Here is a 14,851-nt window from a genome sequence, read left to right on the forward strand (position 1 = left end):
AGGAAGGAAGGAAGGAAGGAAGGAAGGAAGGAAGGAAGGAAGGAAGGAAGGAAGGAAAAAAAAAGCGACACCTAGGTCCTTGGGTAGAACACTTTATTCCTGTCACTTTGCAGCAAAGAGCAAGGCCTCACTCCATCTATTGAGGTCCCTGCCCAGACACTGTAGTATCTATTACCAAGCATGCCTGAGGGTCAGGGAAGGCTCCAGAAGAGGGGTACCTGAGCAGAAACTGGAATCACCGCTAGATAAAGAGTTAGGGGGAACAGCATTCTAGGAAGGGAGACCAGCACATGCAAAGGCCCGGAGGCCCGAGCCACTGCCCGGAGTTCAGTCTCTCTGACGCAGAGAATGAGGGAAGATGGTGACAGGGGCACGGAGGTGTAGGAGGGTGCCAGGCGAGGGTATCAGCACTGTGTCCTGAGGGCACTGGGGAGCCATGGAAGGCTTACGAGCAGGGGAACAGAAAAGCCCTACCAGCAGCCGACTCAGACATGAAATCACTGGAGGTACGAAGCGGGCAGTAGGCCCATCACCCACCCAGAAGGCGCTATAGTGGGACAACTCCCGGCTCGCCACTTATGACCTTAAGCTGAGACCGAAGCTCACGGTGCCTCAGTTTCCCTGCCGGTAAAACAGACTAGTGCTGACCTCAGGGCTGTTGAGGGGACCCGTGAGGAAATGGCTGGGAGAATCTGGCCCGGGCCCTGGCACTGTGCCGACTGCTCCCAGACGGCTGACCTCTCACAGCTGCTTACGGAGCACAGCATTGTTTGTTTCCCATGATGCTGCCCGAGGAGTTGTTCCAACCCTTGCCATCACTTCTCATTCAGGAAGAGAGCTGATGTTTTCACCTGTATTCTGTAAGGGGGCATTTCGGATCCTTAAAAGGTTCCCACTCATTATACTGCTTTTTAAAATTGTTTTTAGGGGCGCCTGGGTGGTGCAGTCGGTTAAACGTCCGACTTCAGCCAGGTCACGATCTCGCGGTCCGTGAGTTCGAGCCCCGCGTCGGGCTCTGGGCTGATGGCTCAGAGCCTGGAGCCTGTTTCCGATTCTGTGTCTCCCTCTCTCTCTGCCCCTCCCCCGTTCATGCTCTGTCTCTCTCTGTCCCAAAAATAAATAAACGTTGAAAAAAAAATTTTTTTTTAAATAAATAAATAAAATTGTTTTTAACATTTATTTATTTTTGAGAGACAGAGAGAGACAGAGCATGAGCAGGGGAGGGACAGAGAGAGAGGGAGACACAATCCAAAGCAGCTCCAGGCTCTGAGCCGTCAGCACACGGCCCGACGCGAGGCTCGAACTCATGAACCATGAGATCATAACTTGAGCCAAAGTCAGTCACTTAACCAACTGAGCCACCCAGGTGCCCCATGCTGGCAGTCCAGTTTTGGAGCCTGCATTCTGGGGTGTGTGTGTGTGTGTGTGTGTGTGTGTGTGTGTGTGTGAGAAAGACTACTGAGAACATAGTTTATGCTCTCTTATTTCCTTTATTCAAATTTTACTTAATTTTGTTGAATGGCTTACACACGCCCATGGTTCAAATTTCAAAGATATATAAAAGGGATATAAAAGGTCCCCCTCCCCCCTGCCGGCACACACAGGTAGCCACTGTCTTTGTGCATCCCTCCAGAGTTTCTTTATATGTTTATAAGAAATGCAAATATTACAGATTGACTTTTCTCCCGTTTTTACACCAAGTTAGCGTACCGTAAGAACCGTCCAGCCGCCTGCCTTTCTATCTTAACTGCTTACTTTGGCGATCTCTCCCTCTTAGTTCACGGCGTTCCGGAGACCTTCCCCACCTTTTCGTACAGCTGTCTTGTTCCACTGTATGAATGGAGCATAATTTATTAAATCGGTTCCCCATGGACGCCCACTTGGATATTTCCAATCTTTAGCCATTAAAAAACTAAGATGTGGCAAATGACCCTGCCCAGAAGTCATTTTATACTGGGGAAGGTTAATCCATAGAACACATTCCCTGATCTTTAATCTCAGGGTCAAAGGATATGGGAGTTTTCAATCTGAAAAGCCCATGTCCTCCGCATGGGGTTGTATGAGCCACACATAAGACGTTCTTTCCCATTGCCCTCAGCCCCATCAACATGCCACATCATCGACCTTTTGGATCTTTGCCAACCTGATCGGTGAAGAGTGTTACCTCCGTGTGTTTTTTTTTTTTTAATTTTTTTTTTCAACATTTATTTATTTTTGGGATAGAGAGAGACAGAGCATGAACGGGGGAGGGGCAGAGAGAGAGGGAGACACAGAATGGGAAACAGGCTCCAGGCTCTGAGCCATCAGCCCAGAGCCTGACGCGGGGCTCGAACTCACGGACCGCGAGATCGTGACCTGGCTGAAGTCGGACGCTTAACCGACTGCGCCACCCAGGCGCCCCACCTCCGTGTGTTTTAATTTGCGTTTCTCTTACTATGAGCACGGCTGAACGTTTTCCCTAGGTCAAGAGACATTTGAATTTTCTTTCCTATGGATTTGCCCACCCACATCCTTTGTATAAGCTTCTGTTGGGTTGCTGATATTTTCGCTTATTGAGATCTCGGAGCTTTTTATATATTAGTGAAATGAGCTCTTGGTCTGTGAGATCCGTTGCAAATAATTTTTCCCGGTATGTCTCCCTCTCTCTCTCACCCTACCCCCCCCCTTTTTCCTCTCTCTCTCTCTCTCTTTCTCAAAAATAAATGAACAGTAAAAAGAAGAATGTTGAGGGGCGCCGGGGTGGCTCAGTCGGTTAAGTGTCCGACTTCGGCTCAGGTCATGATCTCACAGTCCGTGAGTTCGAGCCCCGCGTCGGGCTCTGTGTTGACAGCTCAGAGCCTGGAGCCTGCTTCGGATTCTGTGTCTCCCTCTCTCTCTGACCCTCCCCCGTTCATGCTCTGTCTCTCTCTGTCTCAAAAATAAATAAACGTTAAAAAATAAATAAATAAATAAATTAAAAAATAAAGATAAACATTAAAAAAAAAATTTTTTTTTAAAGAAGATTGTTGACTGCCTGTGGATCACAGCCCTGCTGTGTACCACCTAGGACATCCTGGACAATGGTCTCCAGTTCTCTGAGCTTCCATTTCCTCACTCCTACCCAGGGTGTGGCAGTTGTGTTACTCAGGGTTGAGGCGGGAAGATGGTCTTCTCAAAAGGAGTAATGGGCGAGGAGGTTAGTAAAGGGAGGATCTGCGGAGGTAGAAGCAGGGTAGAGGCAACCCCTCCTGGGATCGCGTAGCACCCTGAGGCTGGCCACAGCAGAAGCTGTTACCTCCCGTGTGCTAGAAGCCGCGAGAAGACCAGCAGACCCCAAGACCCAAAGAGAGTGGCGCATAGACAGGGCCACGCGACAACGGCAGCCTTAGTGGAGGGACACAGCCGCCCCACGTCCACGGAGCAGGGAGGGAGCCATCACTCGCACCGGCAGAGGCCAACCGGAAGCAAAAGACAAGGGGACCCGATGAGGCAGCTCAGGGGAGTCAGCCTCTCGGGGAGCAGAGCAGGGCAGAGACGGGGAGACAACAGATCTGCACGGTTACCCTGGGTGATGTGCGCTTTGCAGGGGTGGACGGAAGGAGTAAGTGAGACAGTACGTGTTCGGCGCTCAGAACAGTATCTGGCTTATAGGAGGTGCTCAGCGAACGTTCCCTTTCGTTCCGACATCGTCCCTATCATCATCACAGTTATCAGCTCTCAGCGTGCCACACTCACTGTCGCCAGCTCAGGAAGGGTTACCCGCTGGGGCAGCATCTCGCCCTTGGTCCCATTTGCCTCCTCTGCTCTCTCCTTTCTCTTCCCCCCCTCCTCCAAGGTATCCTGATCGCATCCTGCACCTGCTCTGTCTCCTTGGAGCCGCCCTCCTCTGCGTCTCCAGAGCCCTTGACCGCAGGAGCCCGTGCCCCCCTGCCCGTCCCCGGAAGCCTCAATGGCGCTCCCTCCACTTCTTGGTTCCGAGAGCACAAGACCCGGCTGGAAACCACGCTCTTCCCCCGCGAGGGCCTCCCGGGGCCCGGCCACACCAGCGGCCAGGAGACGCGGGACACCCAAGGCGACCCGATCATCAGACACGTGACAGCTGAGGACACAGTGCTGGAAGCCGGCAGAGGACGCAGGCGTGCGACAGAGCAGCTTCTAGGCAAAGGTGAGTGGGCCCCGAGAGGGACCGAGTTCTCAGGCAGCGAGAACAGCCTGGGCAAGGCTGGAGGGGTAAAGAGAGATCTGGAAAGCCTGCGGAATCATGAGCCGAGCCACGTAGAGGGCATGGGCCCTGTGAGGCCGCTGGCTTTTCGGTGCGGCTAGGGGGGAGGCAGAGAGAGCGGGCGGTCCACGGGGCTGACCGTGCAGGGCCCCGTAAGGCCTCACACAGAAGCTCGGACTTCCCTCCACTCAGCAAAACACTTACCAATGCTGATTGTTACGCACACGTTTGATCCCTTTTTAGTGCCTTCTCTGTCCTGGGTGATGCTGGGCACCAGCAATGGCGTAACGGCAGGGGTGCCCGGGTGGCTCAGTCGGTTGGTTAAGCGTCCGACCTCGGCTCAGGTCACGATCTCGCGGCTCATGAGTTCGAGCCCCGCGTCAGGCTCCGTGCTGAGAGCTCGGAGCCTGGAGCCTGTGTCTCCCTCTCTCTCGGCCCCTCCCCTGTTCAGCCTCTGTGTCTCTCTCTCTCTCTCTCTCTCAAAAAGTGAATAAACATTAAACAATTAAAAAAAAAAAAAAAAAAAGAATGGTGCTTGGCTCCTGGTAAGAGCCACACCCAGGCGGCCGTTATATTGATTCTTGTCTCTACACCCGATGGGCTCTTTCTCCTCCTGCAAGGCTTAGCTCAGACACCACCTCCTCCAGGAAGCCTTCCATGAGTTCTTTGGTTGAGCTGACATTCTTTTCACTTTATCATATCGCATTGATATTGGAAAGCAGCTCGGCATGGAGGCTCCCAGTACTCACCACGACATCAGACTTCCCGGGTTCAGACACTAGCTGTGCCTCTCTCTCTCTGACCGTGAAGCCTGGGCCTAAGAACCCCTGGACCTCGAGTCTTTGACCTGGAAAAAATACGGAAAGAAAACTATTGTGAAGATCACATGCGCCCCATCTCTGCAAAGAGGAATTCGCGGCAGCCAGTGGCACAGGCCCCAGGCCTTGGAGGCCTCCTCAACTCCTCACTCTCTCTCTCTCCAAGGCATCAGCAAATCCTGTGGGCTCTGCTTTCAAACGAATCCAGAATCCAGCCACTCCTCCCGGCTCCCTGGCCTCACCCCGGTCCAGCTGAGGGCGGGGGAGCTGGGATATTTATATACCGGCTGCCCCCGGGTATGTCCATTTCCCAACACTTTGGCCTGCTTTCTCCTCGGGCACAGCGGGCCCTGGCAGCCACAGGGAAAGCGCTCGGGCAACAGGTGCCTTACTGGCAGTGGGAAGTGGTGAGGGCAAGGGGCTGGAGGGTGGGGACCCACAGGTCTGCTACTCCCTATGTCTGGAGCGACGCTGGGCACAGATCAGGAACTCCAAACACATTTATTGACGGATGAATGAATGGATGGATGGCTGCCTCTGTGTGGACAAAAGAAATGCTCAGCCTCTCTGAGGGGTCTCCACCCACGTGGCCTTGCTCTCCGTTTGCACAGCCAGCTCCAGCGGGGTGATGCTGTTGACCTTCCCCAGTGCCGTCCAGGGCGTTATCCAGAGTGACCTCAACTACTCAGTAATCCTGGAGTGTTTGGCCTCTTACATCACCCCCACACCCGTGCTGCACTGGACCCTCGACGGGGAGCCCTACGACACCGGGAATATGCTGATCATCCGGAGGTTGTCCTGGGGGCATCTGGGCACCTATGTGTGCACAGCCAAGAACAGCCAGGGAGAGTATCCCTCCAGTCCTGTGACGATCTCGCTGCCACGTGAGTCCCCCCCCCTCCCCCTCATCCCCACCCCAGACTTCTGCACCCTTGCTGGTCTGTGGCCAGCTGCCCTGGCTCCCTGGAGCCAACCACAGAGCAGTCCACTCGGAGACCCTTCGTAGCCAAGGTGTCATCCTGTCCCCCCATCTTGCCCGGCAGAGTGGGGATCATTAGCCCATTTTACAGAAGAAAGAGATGAGCTCTTAGCAAAAGCTCAGCTCAGGATCTGGAGCCAGCCGTCTGGGTCCCGACTCCGACTCTTTGCTGGCTGTGTGAGCCTGGCCTCTCGGAGTCTGAGCACACACCCGTGACAAAATGCAAGTGACGATGAGTGGTCCCGAGCGGGGGCTTTGGCATTTGGATTCTGGCTCCCCCTCTTCCAGCTGTGTGACTCTGGACCAGTGCCTTGACTTCTCTGGGCCTCAGGGTCCTCGTCTGCAAATTGAGAAAACGCCAGTGCCCGCCCCAAAGCGTACTTGTGAGCTTTCAGCGAGGACGCAGGTGAACAGCCCAAAATAACAGCGGGCGCTCAGTAAACACGAGCCAATATCATTGCTACAACTAGCGTTGTCCATGTTATTAATTTCGTGACTGTTACCGTACGTGGACCCCCATCCCCCGGGCAGGTCTCCCTTTGCTCCTGTGTATGACGGGGTGACTTGTAACTGTCTGCAAGACTGTTTTCAGGGCCAGAAATAACATGTGAACGAGACCAGCAGAACATCTGTTAGAGACAGGTGGTTTAGCGCCTGGCCGGCTCAGTCAGTGGAGCATGTGACTCCTGATCGTAAGAGTCGTGAGTTCAAGCCCCAAGCTGGGGGTGGAGCCCACTTCAAAAAGAAAAAAAAAAAAAAAAAAGCAGGTGCTTTAAATAGCCGCGATCCTCGTGAACATTCTTTTTCATGTATTTATGCACGGAGGACACGTGGCTCCGGGTGAGCGAGAATGAAACAGAGGACCTGGTCAGCAGAGGAGCAGGGAAGGTACTTAGGCACTTAGGCATCAGGATCCACATGAGCAAAGGTCCAGAGCACGGAAAGGGCGGGGGCTGGAAAGCCTGGCTTGGCGGGGTCCCAGCCACCTCTTCCTTCCCAGCTTCCCAGGGTCCAGTAGGAGCTTCAGGATTTGGTTTTGGGGTGATTCGTTGGGAGAAAAAAAGGTTAAATCTTAGAGCAGCCGGTGACCCTGCTATGCTCACTGAGAATGATGGCACTTCCAAGACCCCCTTAGTCATTCATCAGCTTTTCAGGAGATGTTTATTGGCCCGCCTACTATGTGACTGGCCCGTGCTGGGTGGTGCTGGGGACATTCTGGTGATGGAGACAGCCCTGGCCCTTTCCCCAGACAGTAATGTTTGAGCGCGGGGAGGTGGGGGGGAGGAGGGGACAGACCAGTGGGAGGCAGCCCTGTCCACAGACAGTAGTGACCAGAGTAGGCAAGGCTGGGGTGGGGGAGCCAAGGGATGTGGGACCCAAGGGGGCACCTGATCCAGCCAGGGGGTCAGGGAGGGCTTCCTGGAGGAGGGGACAACTGAGCTGGTACTAGGATACATAGGAATCATCCAGGCCAAGGTGGTGGGTGGGTGGACCAGCATTCTAGGGTCACAAAGGCCTGGAAGTAGGAGAGAGAGGTGAGCTCGGAAAATTGGGCAGAGTCCAATGAGACCGGGTTATAAAGGTGGAGGGGAGAGAGAGATGAGGTTCGCCAGCTGGCACGGCCTCGAAGGCCAAAATGAGAGACGCTTGCTCCCTGGGAAGCCACAGCAAGGTTCTGAGCAGGGGAGGAACAGGGACACATTTGAGCTTTCCACAGACCCTGTGGCCCCCGTGTGGCCGGGAGGTCGGGGGGAGGGGAGGGACAGGGGCAGAAGAGCCAGAGGGAGGCCGGGGTGGAGACCGGAGGGTGGGGAGGAGGGGGCAGACTGAAGACACACTCAGGGGGTGACATGGTGGGAGGCAGGGGTGTGCAGTCTTACCCCTTCTTGGTCCCCAGAAGACAACGTGGAACCCACAGACGCTGAGCCCATCGAACCAGACCCCGTTCTGTCCGTGTCAGGGGGAGCTGCCATCGCCCTCCTGGTGGCTGCAAATGTGGGGGCGATGATGCTGATAGGAGGTGTGGGCTTCACCATCGTCCAGAGCCTAAGGTATGTCCTGTCCCCACCCCCGTCCGCCTCCTGATGTCCACTCGGCCCCCCACGAGACACAGCGCTCACTCTGCAGCCAGACAGAAGCCCAACCGATAGCCTCGTCCCAAGAAGCTTTAGACTCAGGATTCTGAGCCCTGATGCACCCGCCCGAGGTGTGACCCCCAGGGAACAAAGAGACAGAAGACGATTCTGGAGCTGGTCTGCCTTGGTAAGGCCAGGAGGCGAGGCCAGGGTGGGGAGGGGGTGCAGTTGAACTAAGTGAAGGCCTCCCTGAGAAACTGACATCTGAGCAAAGACACTGAGCAAAGGAGAGAGGGCTCAGGGGATGTCTGGCAAGGACTTGGCTTTTGTTCTTAGTGACCTGAGAGCAATGGAGGGTCTCGAGCAGAGAGGGACAGGATCTGACTTACGTCTGACTCGCATTCTAATCCTAGATGTGTTAGCTATGATCCCAATACTGTAATATCTTACGGTTATGTGCTTGCTAAACATGATTCTATTTCATTTCCACAAGAGCTCGGCGGATGGGGTTGGGGGTCACGGATAGGAAAGAAGATCTTGTGTGTGTCAAAGAGGAAACCCAGGCTCGGGGAGGAGTGGCTGGGCCCAGACCCCGCAGCCGGAGAGGAGGGGTTCGAACCCAGAACCCTGCCTCACTCCTAGTTCTCGCCCTACCCTACACCGCCTCTTTTTCCGCCACAACAGTACCAGCCTCCGTAGCTTGTGCGCTGCGAGCTGGCGTGGTTTGCAAAGGCCTTGTGGATCAGCTGGGAGAGGCTGGGGCCAGGTCTCCAGTCCGCGAGTCCCAGGCAGGGGTGGGGGAGGGCCAGGCTGCTCCCTGAACCCCTGCATCATGCTCATCCGTCAGCTCATCCTGCGTAAGCCCCGGGAGCCTTCAAGCCCCAGCTACTCTGAGGGACGGGTACATTCTTGGCCTCATTTGGAAAATGAGCAAACCGAAGCTCAGAGAAACTCCTCAGCTGGCCCAAGGACGCACAGCTGACAGGCGGCTGACTCTGAACCAAACCCAGATCCAAATCCAAAACCACGTTCTTAGAGGGGAAGGATGAGAGACCCAGTCCCCGCCCCCGTGAGTGGGCGGGAGGAGTCACTTCTCGTCCCCCTACCATTTTGGCCCAGACCTACGATGGCAAACCACTGCCGACGCCAGAAGGAACCAGCTTCAGCCTTAGAGATGAGGTCGTGAGGACAAGCATGGCTGTCCTGACCCTCTCGGTGGGGAGGGGCAGTCCTCGGAAAAGAGGGGTATGGACTGAGGGGAAGCCCCACACACGTCGACCGCACCCACCAAGGGCAAGAGAGACCCCTGCCGCTTGTCGCTAAGGCCGCGGGCCCCCAAAGCCAGGCTACTCGGGTGCATCCCAGCTCTGCCATTCGTCCGCTAGCTTGCGGAACTTTGAGCGGGTCCTTTAACCACCTCTGTACAACAAGGACAGTGGCGATACCTACCTCAGAGGGGGAGTGTGTGGATTACACGAGGCAGGAGGACCAAGGCGCTGCAAATCGTGCCTGGTGCGTGGTAAACCTTCAATAAACGTCAGCCACGCTGATGGCGATGACGGTGACGACTTCTCGCTCTCCGTCGTAGGATTCACCGACGAAGACTGCAGATGTGCTGCTAAAGTGGGCACCCGTCTGTCAGCCTAAGAGGTGATGCCAGGAAAGCGGCAAGAGCATCCCGCGGCTGGGGAAAAGAGGAAGCTACCGGGCCTCCAGTCGAGACCCCCTCCCTCCTGACCGTTTGCCCGTGGGATGTTCTCGTCTCGTTGAGAGTCCCGGGGACCGCTTTTCTCCCCTCTCTGCAATTACCAGCCTCCCATCTGCCCAGCTCACCAACCCCCGGGAAGCCACCTACACAAGTAGCCTGTATTTCCTAAAATTCGTGGGCTGTCAGCGAGAGATACTCACTTAAGTGGCTCAATAAAAACAAAAGGACGAATTTACGATAAGGATCCAAGATTTCCACACACACACACGCACACATACAAAAAAATCCAAGGGTGTATCAGTTAGCACTTGCTGTGTAACAAACTACTTCCCCCTCCCCCCCCCCCCAGCTGAAATTTAATGGCTTGAAACAACAGCCATGGGTTTAGCTTACAATGTTGAGGGTTATCAGTTTGGGCTGGGCTCAGCTGGGCGGGTCTTCTGGTCTCTGCTGGGCCCACTCCCACTTCTGTGATGAGGTGGCAGTTACCCAGGGGCTATCTGGACTAGGACGGTCGTCTGGGACAACTAACCTGTCCTCCACATCATCTATCATCCTGTAGCAGGCAGACCCAACCTTGTTCACATGCAAGAGGCAGGATTCCAGGAGGGAGACAGAGGCACAATGCCTCTTAGGCCCGAAATGAAGAATGGCACATCCTTGGGGCACCGGGGTGGCTCGGTCGGTTAACCGCTCAGGTCATGATCTCGCGGTTTGTGAGTTCGAGCCCCGTGTTGGGCTCTGTGCTGACAGCTCGGAGCCTGCTTCGGATTCTGTGTGTGTGTGTGTGTGTGTGTGTGTGTGTGTGTGTGTGTGTGTCTGCCCCTCCCCCACTCATCCTCTGCCTCTCTCTCTCAAAAATAAATAAACATTGGGGCGCCTGGGTGGCTCAGTCGGTTAAGCATCCAACTTCAGCTCAGGTCATGATCTCAAGGCTCATGGGTTCGAGCCCCATGTCAGGCTCTGCGCTGACAGCTCAGAGCCTGGAGCCTGCTTCAGATTCTGTGTCTCCCTCTCTCTCTACCCCTCCCCTGCTTATGCTCTGTCTCTGTCTCAAAAATAAATAAAAACATTAAAAACTTTTTATAAATAAATAAATAAACAAACATTAAAAAAAAAAGAGAGAAAGCAGGAATGTTGCTGGAACCTTCTCGGCCCCCAGCCCTCACCCCTTGTAATCCTCTTCTCCGGGTACATTAGACTCCTAGTTCTCTCTCTGTGTCTGCAGATGGGTTCTCAATGCTTCCCCATCCACATGGGGGAAGACACAATCCCATAGCTTCCAAATCCACAGAATCCCTTTGCCTTGTTTCCGAAGCCCCTGGAGAAGGCATCTGATTGGCTCACTCGGGTCACGTGTCAACCTTGCGCCCCTTCCTGTGGGGGGGGGGGGGGGCCTGGATGCTTCATACAAGCAGAGCTCAAGGGGCCCGGCCGCGTCAGTGGGGGCTCCTTGCCCCAAGAAGGGGGGAGGTTTGGCCTTGTAAGCTAGGTAGGCACCCCAAAACATCGTCTACACACGGAGCTGATTTTTGCTCCTTTTCATAAAAGAAAAACATCTGAAATGCAGCGAAGTGGGGGCGGTGGCCACAGCCCCCCCCCCCCCCCGGGGAATCCGTGGCTGAATTATAAACAAGATCGACCCTTTGATTTTGAGCTGTTGGAGGACGCTGATGTGCGGATGCATCTAACACCCGAGGAGCATTAGTGCTTCTGTGACCAGCACGAAGCCACCTACCGCAACGTGATGCTTAGCAAGAAGAGGAACGGACGTGAGTTCGAATACTGTCTGTGGAGGGTTGTCTGCGTAGCTGTCACTACACTCTGTGCCGTAGGTGACTCATGAGCCATGTCATCCTCACCGTGTCCACAGGAAAGCAGAGCCCACCTCCGTTTTCCTGAAAGAGCAGGGGAGGCTCGGAGAGACGGTGAGTGACTTGCCCAGGGCCACAAGGGCAGCACAGGGTAGAGGTGTTGCCCATGCCAGGCTGGCTGCCTGGCTCTGAGACCCCTGTTTCCAAGCACCCCCCCTTTCCTGTCGCTCCCTCCTCGGGGCCAGAGCCCCCTCCCCCTTCTTTCATAAGCCCCGTCCCCTCCTGTGTCAGGCAGTCGTCACTGTGCTTGCGTCCAGAGGATAAGAGCGAGGCTCAGAGACGGCAAGTGACTTGCCCCAGGTTCCACAGCCATGCGTGATGCCGACTCAAGTCTACTCCATTCCCAAACCCACGCCCCTATTTGTTAAAAATAAATAAATCCCCCAACACCCGTATGTGTAGATCACTGCCTCTGGGGTCCCCACCCTGGTCTGTGCAAAGGCTCAGATTTGCTGAGAAACCTAGAAACCCCTGATATCTAAACAGCTCCTTTCCTGCCTGAATCATCCTGCTCTGGCCCTTCTCTCCTCCCTGTTCCCTCCTGTCAAAGGAGAAATGAGTTCTTTTTCCGGCCTGGGTGGTGACAGGGAGGAAGCTGGTTCCTGCAGCTCCCAATTTGGCGAGGTCTCAGCGGTGACACCACAGCCACCGCCTTCGCCGGCCGGGGGCCAGCTGTCCTCTGGCCAAGGCTGTGGCAAGGCTGCTCGCTCGCCCTTCGGGACAGCTGAGAATTAACCGTCATGGCCCTCCCCACCCACAAAAATAAACGGCGCACATGTCCTCAAAGAGACCTCCTGACCACCCCTGTTACAAATCCAGTCCCCTGGTTGAACGCGGTCCCGTCACTGTTCTGCTGTATACCATGTAACCGCATCGTGTCGTTAAATAGTGACCGGTGTGAATATTTACTATTTATCTCATCCGCGATGGCGAGGTCTGTGGCCGTTACAAGTGTGTGCTCGGTGAGCCTGGCCACAGCACGCTCACCATGGAAAGTGGAAAACCGCACAAACCAGAGATCTCCGGGTGACCGACACGCCACTGAAAAGTGGGTGCCTGGAGACTGCGGGAAGCCATTCCAACTGGCCCCGCCTTAAACGTGTCTGGATTCTCTGTGCACCAAGGAAGAAACACACCTTTGTCTTACGTCACTGTTGTTTTAGCCCCGTTTTTCCTGGCAGCCGGTCTAATACCAATGGATATCTCTAACCCTAAGCTTTAAACCATAAGGTCAAAGGTTTAGACGACATTTGGCGAAACAAAGCTTGCACGACGAGGAGGGAGCCTGTGACCACACGGAGGGCTGGACGAGTTGGGCCACCGTGAAAAGTATGAGCCAAGAACAAGCCAAATCCTCTCCCCACATCCCCCCCTCCCTGTCCCTGGGTGGGGGCACAAGTGGAGAGTGTTGTCAAAAGTAGGAAATGCTGGATAAGAAAACTGAGCATCCTGGGGCGCCCGGGTGGCTCAGTCAGTTGACCGTCCAACTTCGGCTCAGGTCACGATCTCAAGGCTCGTGGGTTCGAGCCCCGCGTCGGGCTCTGTGCTGACAGCTCGGAGCCCGGAGCCTGCTTCGGATCCTGTGTCTCCCTCTCTCTCTGTCCCTCCCCGACTTGAGCGCTCTCTCTCTCTCTCTCTCTCTCTCAAAAAAATGAATGTTACAAAAAATTTCTTTTTAAAAAGAGAGAGCTGAGAATCCTGAACCCGTTCTGCTTTATTCTGTGACTGTGCGGGCATCACATGTTTTGTATCCAGGTGGAAGACAAAAACAAAAACGAAAACAAAACAAAACTCGACAACGGAGCAACCCTGGGATTTTCCTCCTCCATCCAGGCATCCCAGACATCCGGGCAGCCATCTCTGCTGCCCCGTGCTCGAGGACCACAGGCAGGAGCACAAGAAGGAAGAAGCGGTCGAGGGGAGATGGGATTTCCAGCCATAACCTCTGGCCCCAGTTCCTCTGCACAACTCGTGTTTTTCACCTCCATTCCGCCAGCGTCCACTTCTCCTCGACCCCCACGTTTGCCAGACCAGCAGCCGCTGCTGTAAGTGGTGAACCGAGAGTTCTGAGGACCCACCCAAGCTCTCCAGGGTGAAGGACGTGTAGGGAGTATTGATGTCTCTGGGAGCCCAGAATAGAGTGGTGACTGCAGTCCCATATTTGCTTCCCATGCTTATCAGAAGTGAGTCAGACTCTCCTCCCTGAAGGGGACCGGAAGAACTTACTTCTGGTTCCACACCGGCCCCAGATACCCTGCGATCCGCAATGACAGAGGCACATGAGATTCCCAGGCGACTTGAACAACACCTGGTTCCTTCGTTCGCCCAACGAATATTCACTGGGCACCTCCTGCGTGGCGGGCTCTGTGCTAGAGGCAGGAACAGGACAGACGCGGCCTCTGCCTTGGTTCCATGGGGAACCAAGAAGGCTTTCGGGAGGTGGGGGGAGCTGGGCTGGCTCGGCCGGTGAACTGAAGTGTGAGTGACCACCGCCAGGGTCACAGGGAAGAGGTGTCCCAGCATGAACGTGAGCAAACACAGTTTGATTCGAAGGACTGCAAGGGTTTCTGCCGGCTGATGTGTAAAGCAGGAGAGGAAGTGACCTCAAGCTGTCGTCAGAGGCCAGGTCGTGTACAGTCTGGACTTTGCCCTTCACGACCCAGACCTGCCTGCCACAGGGTAGGGCTCTGATGAGTCACCAGTGGTAGAAGGAGGCAGGCTGGAGAGGGTAGGTTTCATGTCCTTCTTTGGGCCGCGAGAGGGCTGCACGATATGGAAGGGGGGAGACAGGGAACAACCGTGGAGAGGCATCACTACGCCCCTACACCTCGGTGGATGTGGGGGCGAGGCCTGGCGGGAGAAGATAAAGAGGAAATGCCCGCTCCGGTAGCCAGCCCGTTCTTGGGGAAGGATGGGCCTCTGGCGGTTGCTTGGGGGTTTCTTTCCAGCGTTTTCCTGCCTAGCCTCAGAGTACAGAAGGCGAGAATCCTGCCCCGGGACCACAATGATAGCTTCTGCCGTTTGCGAGGCCGCTACATAAATTGCTTTTTTTAACCATCTAACTTACTTTCACATAACTTATTTGACCATCACCCCAGGGGTTTCTTTGATCCCCTGTTTCAGGGATGAGAAAAAGGAGGCAAGAGAACTGATCCGGGTGTACCGTCACCAGCTATTCGTTGGTGAAACCAGAACC

The 14,851-nt window shown here is 55.0% G+C and overlaps 1 protein-coding gene and 1 long non-coding RNA gene across 2 annotated transcripts in view; one reads left to right on the plus strand and one right to left on the minus strand.

Moving 5' to 3' along the window:
• IGSF23 (immunoglobulin superfamily member 23) overlaps positions 1-10,016 on the plus strand; it is a 23,523-nt gene extending 13,507 nt beyond the window's left edge. Inside the window, 4 exon segments of the mRNA XM_040457920.1 lie at positions 3,815-4,144; positions 5,631-5,903; positions 7,896-8,049; positions 9,662-10,016. Of these exon segments, the coding sequence (XP_040313854.1) occupies positions 3,815-4,144; positions 5,631-5,903; positions 7,896-8,049; positions 9,662-9,695 (791 nt within the window). The 3' untranslated portion in view covers positions 9,696-10,016.
• On the minus strand, positions 1,481-2,656 carry LOC121018574 (uncharacterized). The gene is made up of 2 exons (XR_005785233.1): positions 2,404-2,656; positions 1,481-2,164 (listed from the first exon to the last, which is right to left on the minus strand). It is a non-coding gene; the product is annotated as an uncharacterized LOC121018574 (long non-coding RNA).
• Positions 10,017-14,851: the final 4,835 nt, after the last annotated feature.

The sequence above is a fragment of the Herpailurus yagouaroundi genome, unplaced genomic scaffold, assembly GCF_014898765.1.
Source record: "Herpailurus yagouaroundi ecotype Mexico unplaced genomic scaffold, PumYag 220, whole genome shotgun sequence".
Taxonomy (NCBI): Eukaryota; Metazoa; Chordata; class Mammalia; order Carnivora; family Felidae; genus Herpailurus; species Herpailurus yagouaroundi.